Source organism: Phocoena sinus, chromosome 13 (assembly GCF_008692025.1).
Source record: "Phocoena sinus isolate mPhoSin1 chromosome 13, mPhoSin1.pri, whole genome shotgun sequence".
In the NCBI taxonomy this organism is placed as follows: Eukaryota; Metazoa; Chordata; class Mammalia; order Artiodactyla; family Phocoenidae; genus Phocoena; species Phocoena sinus.
The window spans coordinates 45,022,865-45,035,207 of record NC_045775.1 but is presented as its reverse complement, the minus strand read 5'-3'; the positions used below and the strand labels follow the sequence as shown (position 1 = coordinate 45,035,207).

General features: G+C 39.1%; 2 protein-coding genes across 7 annotated transcripts in view; one reads left to right on the top strand and one right to left on the bottom strand.

Annotated features, from left to right (window-relative positions):
• ERLEC1 (endoplasmic reticulum lectin 1) overlaps positions 1 to 4,129 on the bottom strand; it is a 38,885-nt gene extending 34,756 nt beyond the window's left edge. For 5 of the 6 annotated variants that reach the window (XR_004352675.1, XR_004352676.1, XM_032652030.1 and 2 more), the window contains exon 1: positions 3,788 to 4,092. Coding sequence is in view for 4 of the 6 variants with exons in the window: in XM_032652030.1 (XP_032507921.1) it covers positions 3,788 to 3,949 (162 nt within the window). In the remaining 2 variants the exon portion in view is untranslated. Of the gene's footprint in view, positions 1 to 3,787 lie in introns of all 6 variants that reach the window. The other variant, XM_032652031.1, reaches the window with a different exon arrangement.
• Positions 4,130 to 4,177: 48 nt separating this feature from the next.
• ASB3 (ankyrin repeat and SOCS box containing 3) overlaps positions 4,178 to 12,343 on the top strand; it is an 81,760-nt gene continuing 73,594 nt past the window's right edge. The window contains exon 1 of the mRNA XM_032652029.1: positions 4,178 to 4,341. The gene's annotated coding sequence lies outside the window, so the exon portion shown is untranslated. The remainder of the gene's footprint in view (positions 4,342 to 12,343) is intronic.

The window sequence follows — 12,343 nt, the reverse complement described above, 5'->3', positions numbered from 1 at the left end:
ACTATATAGACTCCTGGACTATGGCCAAAGATCCTTATTTAATAAAAGATCATCACAAGTGAAGAGAGAAATCAAAGAGATTTGAAAGTCAGAGTTGTAAAGCCAAATTTGTGATAAAGGGATCCTTAGAAACATTTATTCAGTTGAGCCAACATACTGCTGTAAGACAAAGCATTTATAATGTCTCTCGGTGTTTTCTGGATATATTCAGAACATATGATAGTGAGCTGTACAAAGCATGACTTACATTCATTTAGCTAGCAATGGATGGCCTTGAAGTCTTAGTCTTGTCAAATCATTCCTGTACTGTAGGGAAGGCGGACAGTAGCATATGACTTAAATCTAATCCTCTCTATTTGTGAAGTACCTGCAACTTAATATTCAGAACTGGATTCTACAGCAATATTGACTCATTTACTAAAATATTTACCACAATGCTAACAATGGAAAAAGAAACTGCTTGTCTAGAGCAACGGCAAAGAAAGGAAGACAATTCTTTCTTTGTAATTAAAACTAATGTTGGGTTTTATGTCTATGTGAAGAAATTCATGCCTCTGCCTATCGCTTTTAAGGTTTAGGTAAAAGGTAACAGAAGTAGAAACCATCACTATTCTTATTTGAAGATTTGTTGTTGCTGCAAAGATTCATTTTTCATTAGTTTAGGAAGGGCTACTTTCTTCTTTGATAAAACAGACCAAGTGGCAATTCTTCTATCTGAAAACTCTTTGCTGAAATAGTGCATCACTTATTGGGATCATGAAGTAAAAATTTTAACAAACTTTACCCTAATTTTTAATAATATAAATTACAGGGGAAAAGTTAACCTTTTGTGATTTTCTAAGTTAAAAAATTTTTTTTGATCTACTACTAAAATGCTTCCTTCTGATTTTGTAAAACATGTTTTTACTTTAAAAAATATAATTCTGAATGCACAGAATCACAGATAGTGTTAAAAAACTTGTTCTATATAACTTAACACCTTAAAGTATTTCTAGTGTAAGATTAGTGATTTGATAAAAATCAGATTTTAATATAATGAAACTAATCAAGGGAGGTGTGGTCTTTAAGATTAAGGAATTTAAAAAGTATCTTGGCAGGGGAGAAATTCCTAATGTTTGACATGAGTCTGGAAGAATTAAGATACAGGATGAGAGAGAAAACTATCCTTGGAGAGGCTGTAAAATAAACTCAATGGCACTACTTGTTAATATATATAACATGCTTCGAAACATGGAGTTGGTCACCATTTTTCCCAAGAGTAGTGTCTGGGGAAAGTTTTTGAGTGGGAATACATTTCTATACTTACAAAAGAAGTAGAAAGAAAATTAGACTTAATTCATAAACTCTGTGAAGTAATGAATAATCGAACACTTTAATGACACAGAGATGTTATTTCAGAAGGAAAATATACACAAAAACAAAACTGACTTCTAAAAACCAGTAAAGAATATCATAATCATTAATTATTGTAAACATTTAAAAATGTACACAATTTTGGTGCTTAATACTTTTCTAAGCAAATTTGAAAGATTATGTATTATTTTGATATACATGAAGGGGAAGATGATTTAAAGCACAGAAGAATTTTAAAGATAAAGAAAATTCAGATCTTCTAATCAAGTGCCTTCCAATTTCAGGTGGGAGAGAGATAAAGACCTTTATCCTAGTTCATACAGCTGCTTAGTTACACACAAATGTCCATCCAACTGGCCTATAAAACAAAATGACAGTGCCAGGTGTGGAGGGCTGTAGTTTCAATTACACAAAGTAGGGAAGGGAAGCCCTGAGATTAGAAAAATACTAAAAAAAAAAAAAAAAAAATCCAAAGATCAATGATAATCACTCTTGGGGCTTATTTTTGTGTGAGGGCCACAGATCTTTTGCCAACTTATAGGAAAATGTTTCTAGATTTTTCTCAAAATAACTCAAACTTAAAAAAAGAAAAGAAAAAAAATTTCTTTCCAAATTTTCAAATGTGCCCATCTTAGATTATGCTTCATTGCCAAAGAAAAGTAATTAAAAACAAAATGTCAAAATAAAATTGTTAGATATAGAAAAGGTTGGTACAGCATACGTTAAGACCGAGATCTTCTACCATAACCTCTTTTTAGCCAGCAAACACCAGTGCCAGAAAGAAAACTGAACGATTTAGTAATAACTTCTAAAAAGGCTAGTTTTAGTCATCTGCGTATAGGTCAGTAAATTTTTAAGGCCACATATCAGCATGCCTTTTTAAATTAAAAAAAAAAAGCAAAACACAGGTGCAAGAGTAAAAAATTTTAATGACCACATTCTTTAAACATTTGCCAAGTTCATGCCAAGTGTGCTCTTTGGAAATAATAACAGAGGCTGGACTAAAATATTCTTATCCCAAGCCTCTTAGTTATATCTGACTTGTAACAAACTTTCATATAAGTATTTTAATATATCAATATTTCCTGAATAAGAACCAACTGTATAGCACAGGGAACACTACTCAATACTCCGTAATGACCTATATGGGAACAGAATCTTAAAAAAAGTGTATATATGTATAACTGATTCACTTTGCTGTAAAGCAGAAACTAACACAACATTGTAAACCAACTATGCTCCAATAAAAATTAATTTTAAAAATATTTCTTGGCATTAATGCAAAGATTAATCTGGCTTCCCAGAGAAATACTTAAGAACCACTGAAATACCAGAATGGAAGAACTGAAGACAGGTGGAGAAACAAACCAGGTGTGAAATACTAGCAAAAACTAACATCTGCAAATAGAAGTCTGTTGTGGTACTGATGACATCCGTTATCCTGGGACATTCTGTGCAGACATCCTAGTATCACATATTCACGTTTCAGTGAAATAGTAATACAACAATATACTAAAACAGTCTTCCAAGCAGAACAACTGCAGGTAACTGGAATAAGAATTTTAAAAAAATTCTGCAGGGCAGAGCGGGGTGGGGGGAACTGTTGCATTTTCCCCGACTTCCATTTGAAATAAATGAATTAATTACCATACGGTAAGTATCACAAGAGCCCAATTTTTACTGGCCTCCCGTGGATAGCAAGACTTCTCAGCAGTGCACTCCCCAAAAGAAGGACTGCAAATATTCATTACTTTGAGATTATAAATATATTCTTCAATGTAGGAAAACCGATCATAAAATCTCATGTTTTGGGGTCTTTAATAACAGCCGTAATACATCAAAACTGTAAAGGATATTCTGCATAGAGCGTCGTTAACATCTCACAGGCCAAACAGCCCTCTCAGAAACAACTCTGAAGGAAAAAGAGCTGTGCGTATATGTTATGTACTGTGTGTGTATACAAGGGAGAAAGAACGAATATAAGAGAGGGAACTCATATCCGCAGTACAACTGGTTGTGTAGGTAGGGTGTGTAATACTCCTTTAAGGACAGAAGGCTGCTGGTGTAGTTAAGAGCTGCAGAGGACTTTCCAAAGAAAAGACAAATGTGTGCGCCTGACGTGGTTCTAGAAAAGCTTCTTCCACAGAGTGGGAGTGTTGGTAAGGTATAGTGCGACAGATTTTTAAAGGGGAGAGCAAGTGACCGCTGGATCCCGGAATGCGTAGCATGGAGGGCACATCCACAGAACGTGTCTGATAACACTTGCTGTTTGAATGAATGAACGCGGGGTCGATGAAGCTTTGGATTGGGGAAGGAGGCATGCGCCCGCAGAGGAGGTTCTAGGGAGAAAAAACGCAGAATACTGAGGGAAGGGGCCGAACCCTTAAGTGCCAGGAGGAAGAGAGATGGCTACCGGGTTCGCGAGGGCACTGACCAGAGAGAACTCCGTGCCGGGCCAGTTGACGCGGAAAGGGATGTCATCGCTGAGCTGGGGGAGCGCTCGGCCGCCGCCGGACGCCTCTAGGAGACCGCAGAGTACCAATAACAGCGGCCCACCTGGGACCAGACTCCGCGCGCCGCCGCCTCCTTCCTCCATCCTCCGCCGCTGAGTTCTCCAGCCGCCGCCACAACCCCCTCGGCCCACAGTGGAGAGGAGAGGGGCGGGGAGGAGGAGGAGGAGGCGGCGGGACTACCAAGCGCCCAGGCAACCCGGGGCCCAACAGTCGCCACGTCTCCTTCCGGAGAGCCCAGCAACGCCGCCCCCGCCCCCTTGGACTTCCCGCCACCGTTTCCGGGGCAGTTGGTATATCAACATCCGGGGCCGCCGAGCCGTCCGCCTACGGAAGCCGGGACGCCGGCCGGGCTTATCTTGTCGCGCGCAACCGCAGTCTCGTGGCTGGGAGCGAACGCAGCGGTTTCCCGGGAGCGGACGCGCAAAGAACGGGCCTCGGACCAGCCGAGGCGGCGAAGTGGCGGCACGGAGAGCTGGTGAGTCCGGGAGGCGGCGGCTGTTCCCTTCCGCCACCCGCGCGGCTCTCCACCGGCTGGGCAGCGGCTTGGCGCTCGTGGAGCAGCTACAGGAGAGTGTGAGCGGGGCGGGTGCTGGTCTTCAGATGAGGAAATTCGAGGTGGCGAGGAGAAGTGAGAAGTGGCGGTGTTCCTGACTGCTCTATCCTCTCGCTGCTTTTCCTTTTCTCCGCACGTAGCATCTGTACGCTTCATCTTTCCCGCTGGAAGTTTCTCTCCGCCTCTTTTGCTGTGGGCCGCGGTCACCTCACTACTTCCAGCTCCTGACGAACGCAGGGCGGGGGTTGGCTCAGTCTCCGCAGCCGTGGTTTCGGGGATACCCGAGCCGAGGAAACCTGTCGTCCCCCCGTATAAAAATACTGCAATTCTCCGAGGGTGGCCTAGACGGAGAATCTCCTTGTGGGAAGGGCAGCTAGATAGCTCAGCCCCTATATTTTTTGCTTTACGGGAGTCTCTTTCATCCTGGAGTTGAAGTGTTGGGTTGCTGTTTTTTTAAGGAAGCCGATAAGTTGCTTTATGTGAGGTTCAGGGCCAGGTGAATGTGAGGTTATGAACTCACATGAGGTTCAGATATCTCTGACTTTATTCAAAACACAAAAAGTTTTGGATTCCCCTCCCCATCTTAAAAAAAAAGCCGTTGTTTTCATCTCTAATATAATGGGTTATACAGTGTTAGTTCTATAGCACCTGTCATTGTCTTTCTGGAGGTGGGAAAAGCTAGACCTCCGTGCTAGATCTGCTAAAGACTGTGTCGCCCCTTGTGTGTCGTCGTCCCCCCCACCCCCCGCGCAATTTGAGCCAAATCAAAAAGCAGGAAGAACAGTCTGTTTTTCTATTTTTTGTTTTAAAAATTTCCATTTTTAAAACAAAAGGAATCCGCAGCATCAAAGAAAATTACTTTTTTCCAGAATTGAGGTGTTGTTCATTAATTTATTTACTTATTAATGCTTAATATGTGTGCAAACACTGGGATTGGTAAATGGCGAATAAATGGGTCTCTGTCCTCTTTCTCTCATGGTCTAACAAGGGAGATTACACAGACAAATAATGGTAACCTATTGTGATATAATAAAGTAGTCAACATTTATATAGCCTTTCTTCCGTGCACTAGTGTAAGTACTTTATATATGTTATGAGGCAGGTACTATAGATTATACAGTAGAGAGATGTTAGAGTGAAGATATAAAGAAGAGCAGAGATTGGACAGGAAAGGCTTCCCAGGAGAGGTGACATAGAATTGGGGTTTTAAGGATTTATAGGAGTTCATCAGGCAGGTGGGGAAGTGCATTTCCAGCACCATCCTTCTAGATGGTCCGTTAGGGCTTTTCGGTGTAGTCAGCAGATAGTGTGGGATGGAATCAACAGCAGGAGATTAGTGCTCTCTTAGAGGAACAGAGGCAGTCAGTTCAGATTAATTCAGTTCATTCAGTTCAAGATTAATTCCAAATGGGTTAGATATTTAAATGAACAGCAAAAAGAAAACGATAGAGGAAAACTTAGGAGAATAATTCAATGATCTTGGTGTGTAAGATAGGAAATCCTGAAGTCATGAAGGAAAAGAGATGTATTTGACTAAATAAAAATGAAAAATATTTGTCTGCCCTGGTTTAGTCTCTGGGTCTATAGTGATGGAAGCTGCCTCAATAGAGCTTATGTTCAAGTAACAGATAAAAAACAAGTAAGATAATTTCTGGTAGTGGTCACTGCTGCTTAGAAACTAGGGTTGTGTGAAAGAGAATGCTTCTGGGACATGCTGCTCAGGTAGATGGTCAGACTTGTTTGAGGAAGTGACATTTGAGTTGTGACTTGAAATGGTGAAGAGGAAGCCACACAGCAATTTCCAGCAGGAAAAGCTTGGTGTGTTGGAGGGACAGAAAGAAGGCTAATGTTGCTGAGTGTAAGAGCAAAGTGGTAGGAGATGGCCAGCTGGACACAGATCTGTAAGTAGGAGAGTAATGTGGCCTGATGTACATTCGTGAAGATCATTATGGTTGCTGTGTGGACAACTGATTATAGAGAATGTTATTGGCTGAACTGTGTTCCCCAAAAGGATATGCTGAAGTCCTAACTCCTGGAACCTGTGAGTGTGAACTTATTTGGAAATAGGGTCTTTGCAGATGGAAAGTTAAGATTATTGAACTCGGGTGGGCCCTAATACAATGACTAGTGTCTTTATAAGAAGAGGGATATTTGGACACAGACAGATATACAGAGAGAATGCTGTGTGAGGATGGAGGCAGAGATTGGAGTGATGTGTCTACAAACCAAGGAACGCTAAAGTTTGCCAGCAACCACCAGAAGTTAGCAAGAGGTAAGGACAAATCCTCCCATAGAGGTTTCATAGAGATCGTGGCTCTGCTGACACCTTGATTTCAGACTTCTAACCCCCAGACCTGGGACTTTCCTGGTGGCACAGTGGTTAAGAATCTGTCTGCCAATGCAGGGGACATGGGTTCGAGCCTGGGTCTCGGAAGATGCCACATGCCATGGAGCAACTAAGCCCTCAGCATGTGGGCTTAGTTGTATGGCAGCCCTAGGAAACTAATGGAGGGGCAAGTATGGCAACAGGGAGACCAGTTAGGAAGCTGGTAGCAGCAGAGGTGGGGAGAAGTGGCCTAATTTGGATATATTTTTCAGCTACAGCATCTTGAATTTGCTGGTGGATTAGATGTGACATGTTCTTACAGAGATGAATTAATGATGATGTCTAGATATGTTTTATGAGGAACTGGTGGTACAGTTTACTGAAAGAGGGAAGAAAAGAATGTGGACTGATGGGAGCCATGTGTTTTTGTCTGTTTTACTTTTTATTTTGAAGTGATTTCAAACTTATATAATAGTTGCAAGAATCAAACCTAGATTTCCCCAGTTGTTAACATCTTACATATATGGTTTGATTACAATAAGAGTAATTTCTGAATCAAGGGTTCTGTTTTGGACATGTTAAGTTTTATTATTTTTTTAAATTTTTATTGGAGTATAGTTGATTTACTGGACATGCTAAGTTGTAGATATCAGTTAGACATCCAACTGCAGCTAACATGTTGGTTAAATAAACCTGAAGCTCAGGTAAGGAGGTCAGAGCTGGAGTTATAAATTTTGGCATTATTAGCATATAGATTTACTGAAAGCCATGGTTCTGGCTGACATCATTTAGGGAAAAAATGAGGATAACAAAGGGAAGATGAGTCATTGCAACATTAGATACTTAACAGCATTGAAGAATTAACGAAATGGACTGGGGAGGTGTGCCCAGTAAAGCAGAAAGAAAATCAGAAAACTGAGATATCAGGGAAGTCAAGAGAAAGAAGTGTGGGAATGACCAGCTAGCTGAGTCAAGTAAATGCTGCTGAGGAGTTGTGGAAGATGAGGATAAGCAGGTAACCCCTGGATTTGACAGCATGGAGGTGGAGCAGAGGGGAAGAAAGCCTTGATTGGATTGAAGTGGAGGCTTTTTTATGTGTATGTTAAATTAAAAACATTATGTTTTTGCATTTCAGCAGAGTATACACCAGTTTCTCAAAACCTTGGCAATGTTGACATGTTGGGCCAGGAAAATCCTTGTTGTGAGGGGCTATCTTGTGTGTCGTATAACGTTTAGGAGCATACCTGGTTTGTGTCCACTAGATGCTAATAGCAACCCCGCCCTCCCCCCACCCCCTAGCCAAGCTGTGACAACCAAAAATGTCTGCACACATTGCCAAATGTCCCTTGGCAGGCAAAATGACCCATGGTTGAGAATCACTGATTTAGACTTTTAAATGAGAGGCTTGAATATTAATGGTAAAGTTTTAGACATTAGCTCACTGAGTGGGAAGATATTTAGAGGCAAGCAGGGGACCTTTCTAGCACTCTAAAACTTTTGCAGTGTAGTGAACACCTACTTTGCCTATGATGCCTGTTTGTGTTGTATCTTTGATGATTTCATAAGGCACTTAATCTTACCTCGCACTGATGTCATCATTATGCAGTTATCATCATAGAGAATTTTGAATGTAACTATGTAGAAGATTGTCCTGAATCTGTATTAACCCCATCATTGCCTAGAAATTATTTTGAAAAAATAGTCAGTTACTTCATTTAATAGTCTCTTGATTTTTTCTCATGTAAATATGGTACAGAATACACAATCTTAAATTTTATTTTAAATTTCTGCTTCATGGATTCCAGAAAAATTCCCCTTTATTTGGCAAAACTACGCTTTTCTGCACACAAGGGAGTTAGTCTTAGTGTGGCAGTTTTCAGTTAGCTGCAGAACTACAGATCTGGGGAGATTAAGAAAGTTGTGCAGTTATTCATCTAATAAATGTGGTTTGGAAGCACTGTCCAAAGTACTAAGGGTGCTATAAAAATGACTTAGATATAAAAAAAAATGACTTAGATATAGATCAAGTCTACCAAAATATTACCACCTAAGAAGGGAGACAGGACTTGTAAATAACTAATTATATTAAAAGTGAGAAGCGTTGTTAGAGAAGTACTGTGCAGATAAAGTATTGCAGACATTCAAAGGAGGGGGTGATTACCTCTAGCAAGGGATGAGAAGAAGGAAGCGTGGAAACCAATAAAATAGTCTCGGCATTTGTATAGGACCTTAATGGATGGTAGGAATTGGATTTACAGGGCTGGGAGAGGCCTATTCTAAGTGGATGAAGGAGCATGAACCCAAGACATAGAGATCAAAAATAATTTGGTTTGAGTATGAGAATGACATAAGGAATTTAATATGTGACAAGGGTGTCATTTCACTTTTGTGGGAAAAGGATGTTTTAATCAATAAATGCTGATAGTGGAATTTGCTATTCATCTATAGGAAAACCAACTAGATCACCTTATCATAAATTACATAAAAAGTAAATTGTGAGAATTCCCTGGTGGTCCAGTGGTCAGGACTCCACGCTTTCACTGCTGAGGGCCCGTGTTTGATCCCTGGTAGGGGACTGTAATCCAGGCAGCGCTGCCAAAAAAAAGTAAGTAAATTGTAAATGAGTTAAAGATATTTCCATATGAAGCAATTAGGAGAATATTCATATAATTGGAGTAGGGATGGTATTTTTTAGTAAGACAGGAAATCCAGATACTGTAAAAGGAAAGATAGACCTGCTATAATAAACTTTTTTAAATTAGTAAGTTTTTTTGTTTTTTTTTTTTTTTTTTTTGCGGTACATGGGCCTCTCACTCTTGTGGCCTGTCCCGTTGTGGAGCACAGGCTCCGGACACACAGGCTTAGCGGCCATGGCTCAGGGGCCAGCCGCTCTGCGGCATGTGGGATCTTCCCGGACCAGGGCACGAACCCGTGTCCCCTGCATTGGCAGGCGGACTTTCAACCACTGCGCCACCAGGGAAGCCCAAAATTAGTAATTTTTAAAGTTAAAAATACGCAAACCTTTTGGCCTAGTGATTTTACTTTTTGGACTTTCTCCTTTAAATACAAAAGCCCTGACACATAGGATGTATGTATAAAGATAATTCATTGTGGCATTAGCTATAACGGCAAAAAAAACCCCTGGATATCTGATTTTCTAATAATAAGGCAATGGCTGAATAACTATATGCAAACTCTGTACAACTGAATAGTGAAGTGGTTAGGAGCAGGGGCTCAAGAGTTAGGCTAGTGAGATTCTGATCCTACTTACTACATGTGTGACCTTGGGCACGTTACTTAACCTCTTTAGAGCTCAGTTTTCTTACCTTTAAAATGGAGAAAATAACAAATGTGAGACGTAAGAACTATTATGAAGATTGAGATTTATTATGTATTTCATTCATTTAATAGATGTGTCCAGGCACTATTTTAAGCGCTTTATAGATACAAATTTATATAATTGATTTATTCCTTGTAATAACCTCAGAAGTTAAATTTTATTGTTTCCTCATTTTACTGATTAGGAAACTGAAACACAAGAGAGGTTAATATGTTCTAATATAATTCGCATACAGGTATAAAATTGTATATCTGTGCCATGTTATAAAATATGGTTGAATAAAACTTTAAATTTTTTTTTCCAGTTGAAATTTTTCTGAGACAGAAATGAGAACCAACCACTTGGGCTTTGAGTTAAAAGTTATCCCATATCTCTATAATACTTTCTCATTTAGAGATATAAAGGGCAAAAACTGATAAAAATAAAGACATTTGTTCAAATTAACAGCTGGTATGCAATGAGGTTGTTTAACACTAATTACTCCAGAGGCTGCCTAAGATAGTAATTGACCATTTCTGTTAATTTCCAATATTAATCTTTTTTCCCCTCCAGTCACTCCTTTAAATATAATTTACTCTGTGGTAACAAGAAGACTTAAGAGGACTGCGATACACATTTTGGGAAAAATAAATGAAGAGAAAAGTTTTGGCCTTCAGAGATTTTTGGTTAAAATACATCATGTTCACAGGTGACAGAATGCCAGCAAATATCCAGGTGCAAATGTGAATATTGTACATACTCAATTCTTAGGTACAAGGAAAAAGAAAGGAGATTGGAAATTTGATTTCAAATCAAGCTAGAATGTTTCTTTTTTTAATTCCATGCTTTATATTTTTGTTTACGGTTTTTCCTAAGGATTTTCTGTTAAGAATTTTATATAAGAATGAGTTTTTAAAACTTCATGTGTACAACACCTATATATAACAATACCTGTGTAGTATTCTTGTCAAGCCTGGGTATAAGAAAATTATCAAACAAAAAATGTGGCTCATTCTACAAGACAGCTGGCCTGAACCTTGAAAAAAATCAATGACTAGGAATAAAAAGATTCCTCTATAACCAAAGATGTATACTATCACATCTTAGAAATATAGCAATGATTTCAACTTTCACCATTTATTGGCCTTTTTTCCCCCCATTCAGGATCCAATCAGGGGCATGCCTTGCATTTAATTGTTGTCATAAAGGCTGTTTTATTTTTATTTTTAAAAGAAGTTTATTGGAGTATAGTGATTTACAATGTTGTTTTAGTTTCAGGTGTACAGCAAAGTGAATCAGTTATGCATATATCCACTCTTTTTCAGATTCTTTTCCCATATAGGCCATTACAGAGTATTGAGTAGAGTTCCCTGTGCTGTACAGTAGGTCCTTATTAGTTTTCTATTTTATATATAGTATATATATGTCAATCCCAATTTAAAGTCTGTTTAAAACTATAGCAGTTCCCCTTTGCCATTGATTCTAGGGCTCACTATTTTTTTTTTTGTACTACTAACAAAGAAAATAACCACTACCAATTATATTTATGACATGCCATCTAGTGTAAGACTCATCTCAATTTCAGAAGTCTTAAAATGAAATAAATATATTGACAAAATATGGCAACTTGCCCAAGGTCATAACACTGGTAAGCAGTGGAACTGGATATCAAACCCAAACAGTCTTGCTCCTGAATCCATTCTTTTGGCCACTTCTCAGTGTTGCCATTTTGTAATCAATGAGTTATTGCATGTAAGGCTTTTTCAGCATAGTGCCTTAATTACATATTAAATATGTAATATGTGTTAGCTTTTATTATCATTTTCACTGCTTCTGCAGTTGGCTACTACTATATGTTTATAACATCTATGTTCTGTGACTTTATTCAGTTTTTCTGTGCTTTGTTTATAGGTTGATTCTCAAGCATTGAAAACCTATAAACTTTACAATATTGTACTTATGCAAGTACAAGTCAGTATAAATTCAAAAGGTGTAATTGGAACTGCAGAGAAAGAAATGTAATTGTATTAATCCTCTGCCACTTAAAGTGTCCTTTTAGCTCCCTAAAATTAGTCCTATATTTGCTAAAATGAATCCATTTTGTTCTTGAAGATATATATTTTTTTAAATTTATTTATTTATTTATGGCTGTGTTGAGTCTTCGTTTCTATGCGAGGGCTTTCTCTAGTTGTGGCAAGTGGGGCCAGTCTTCATCGCAGTGCGCGGGCCTCTCACTGTTGCGGCCTCTCTTGTTGCGGAGCACAGGCTCCAGACGCGCA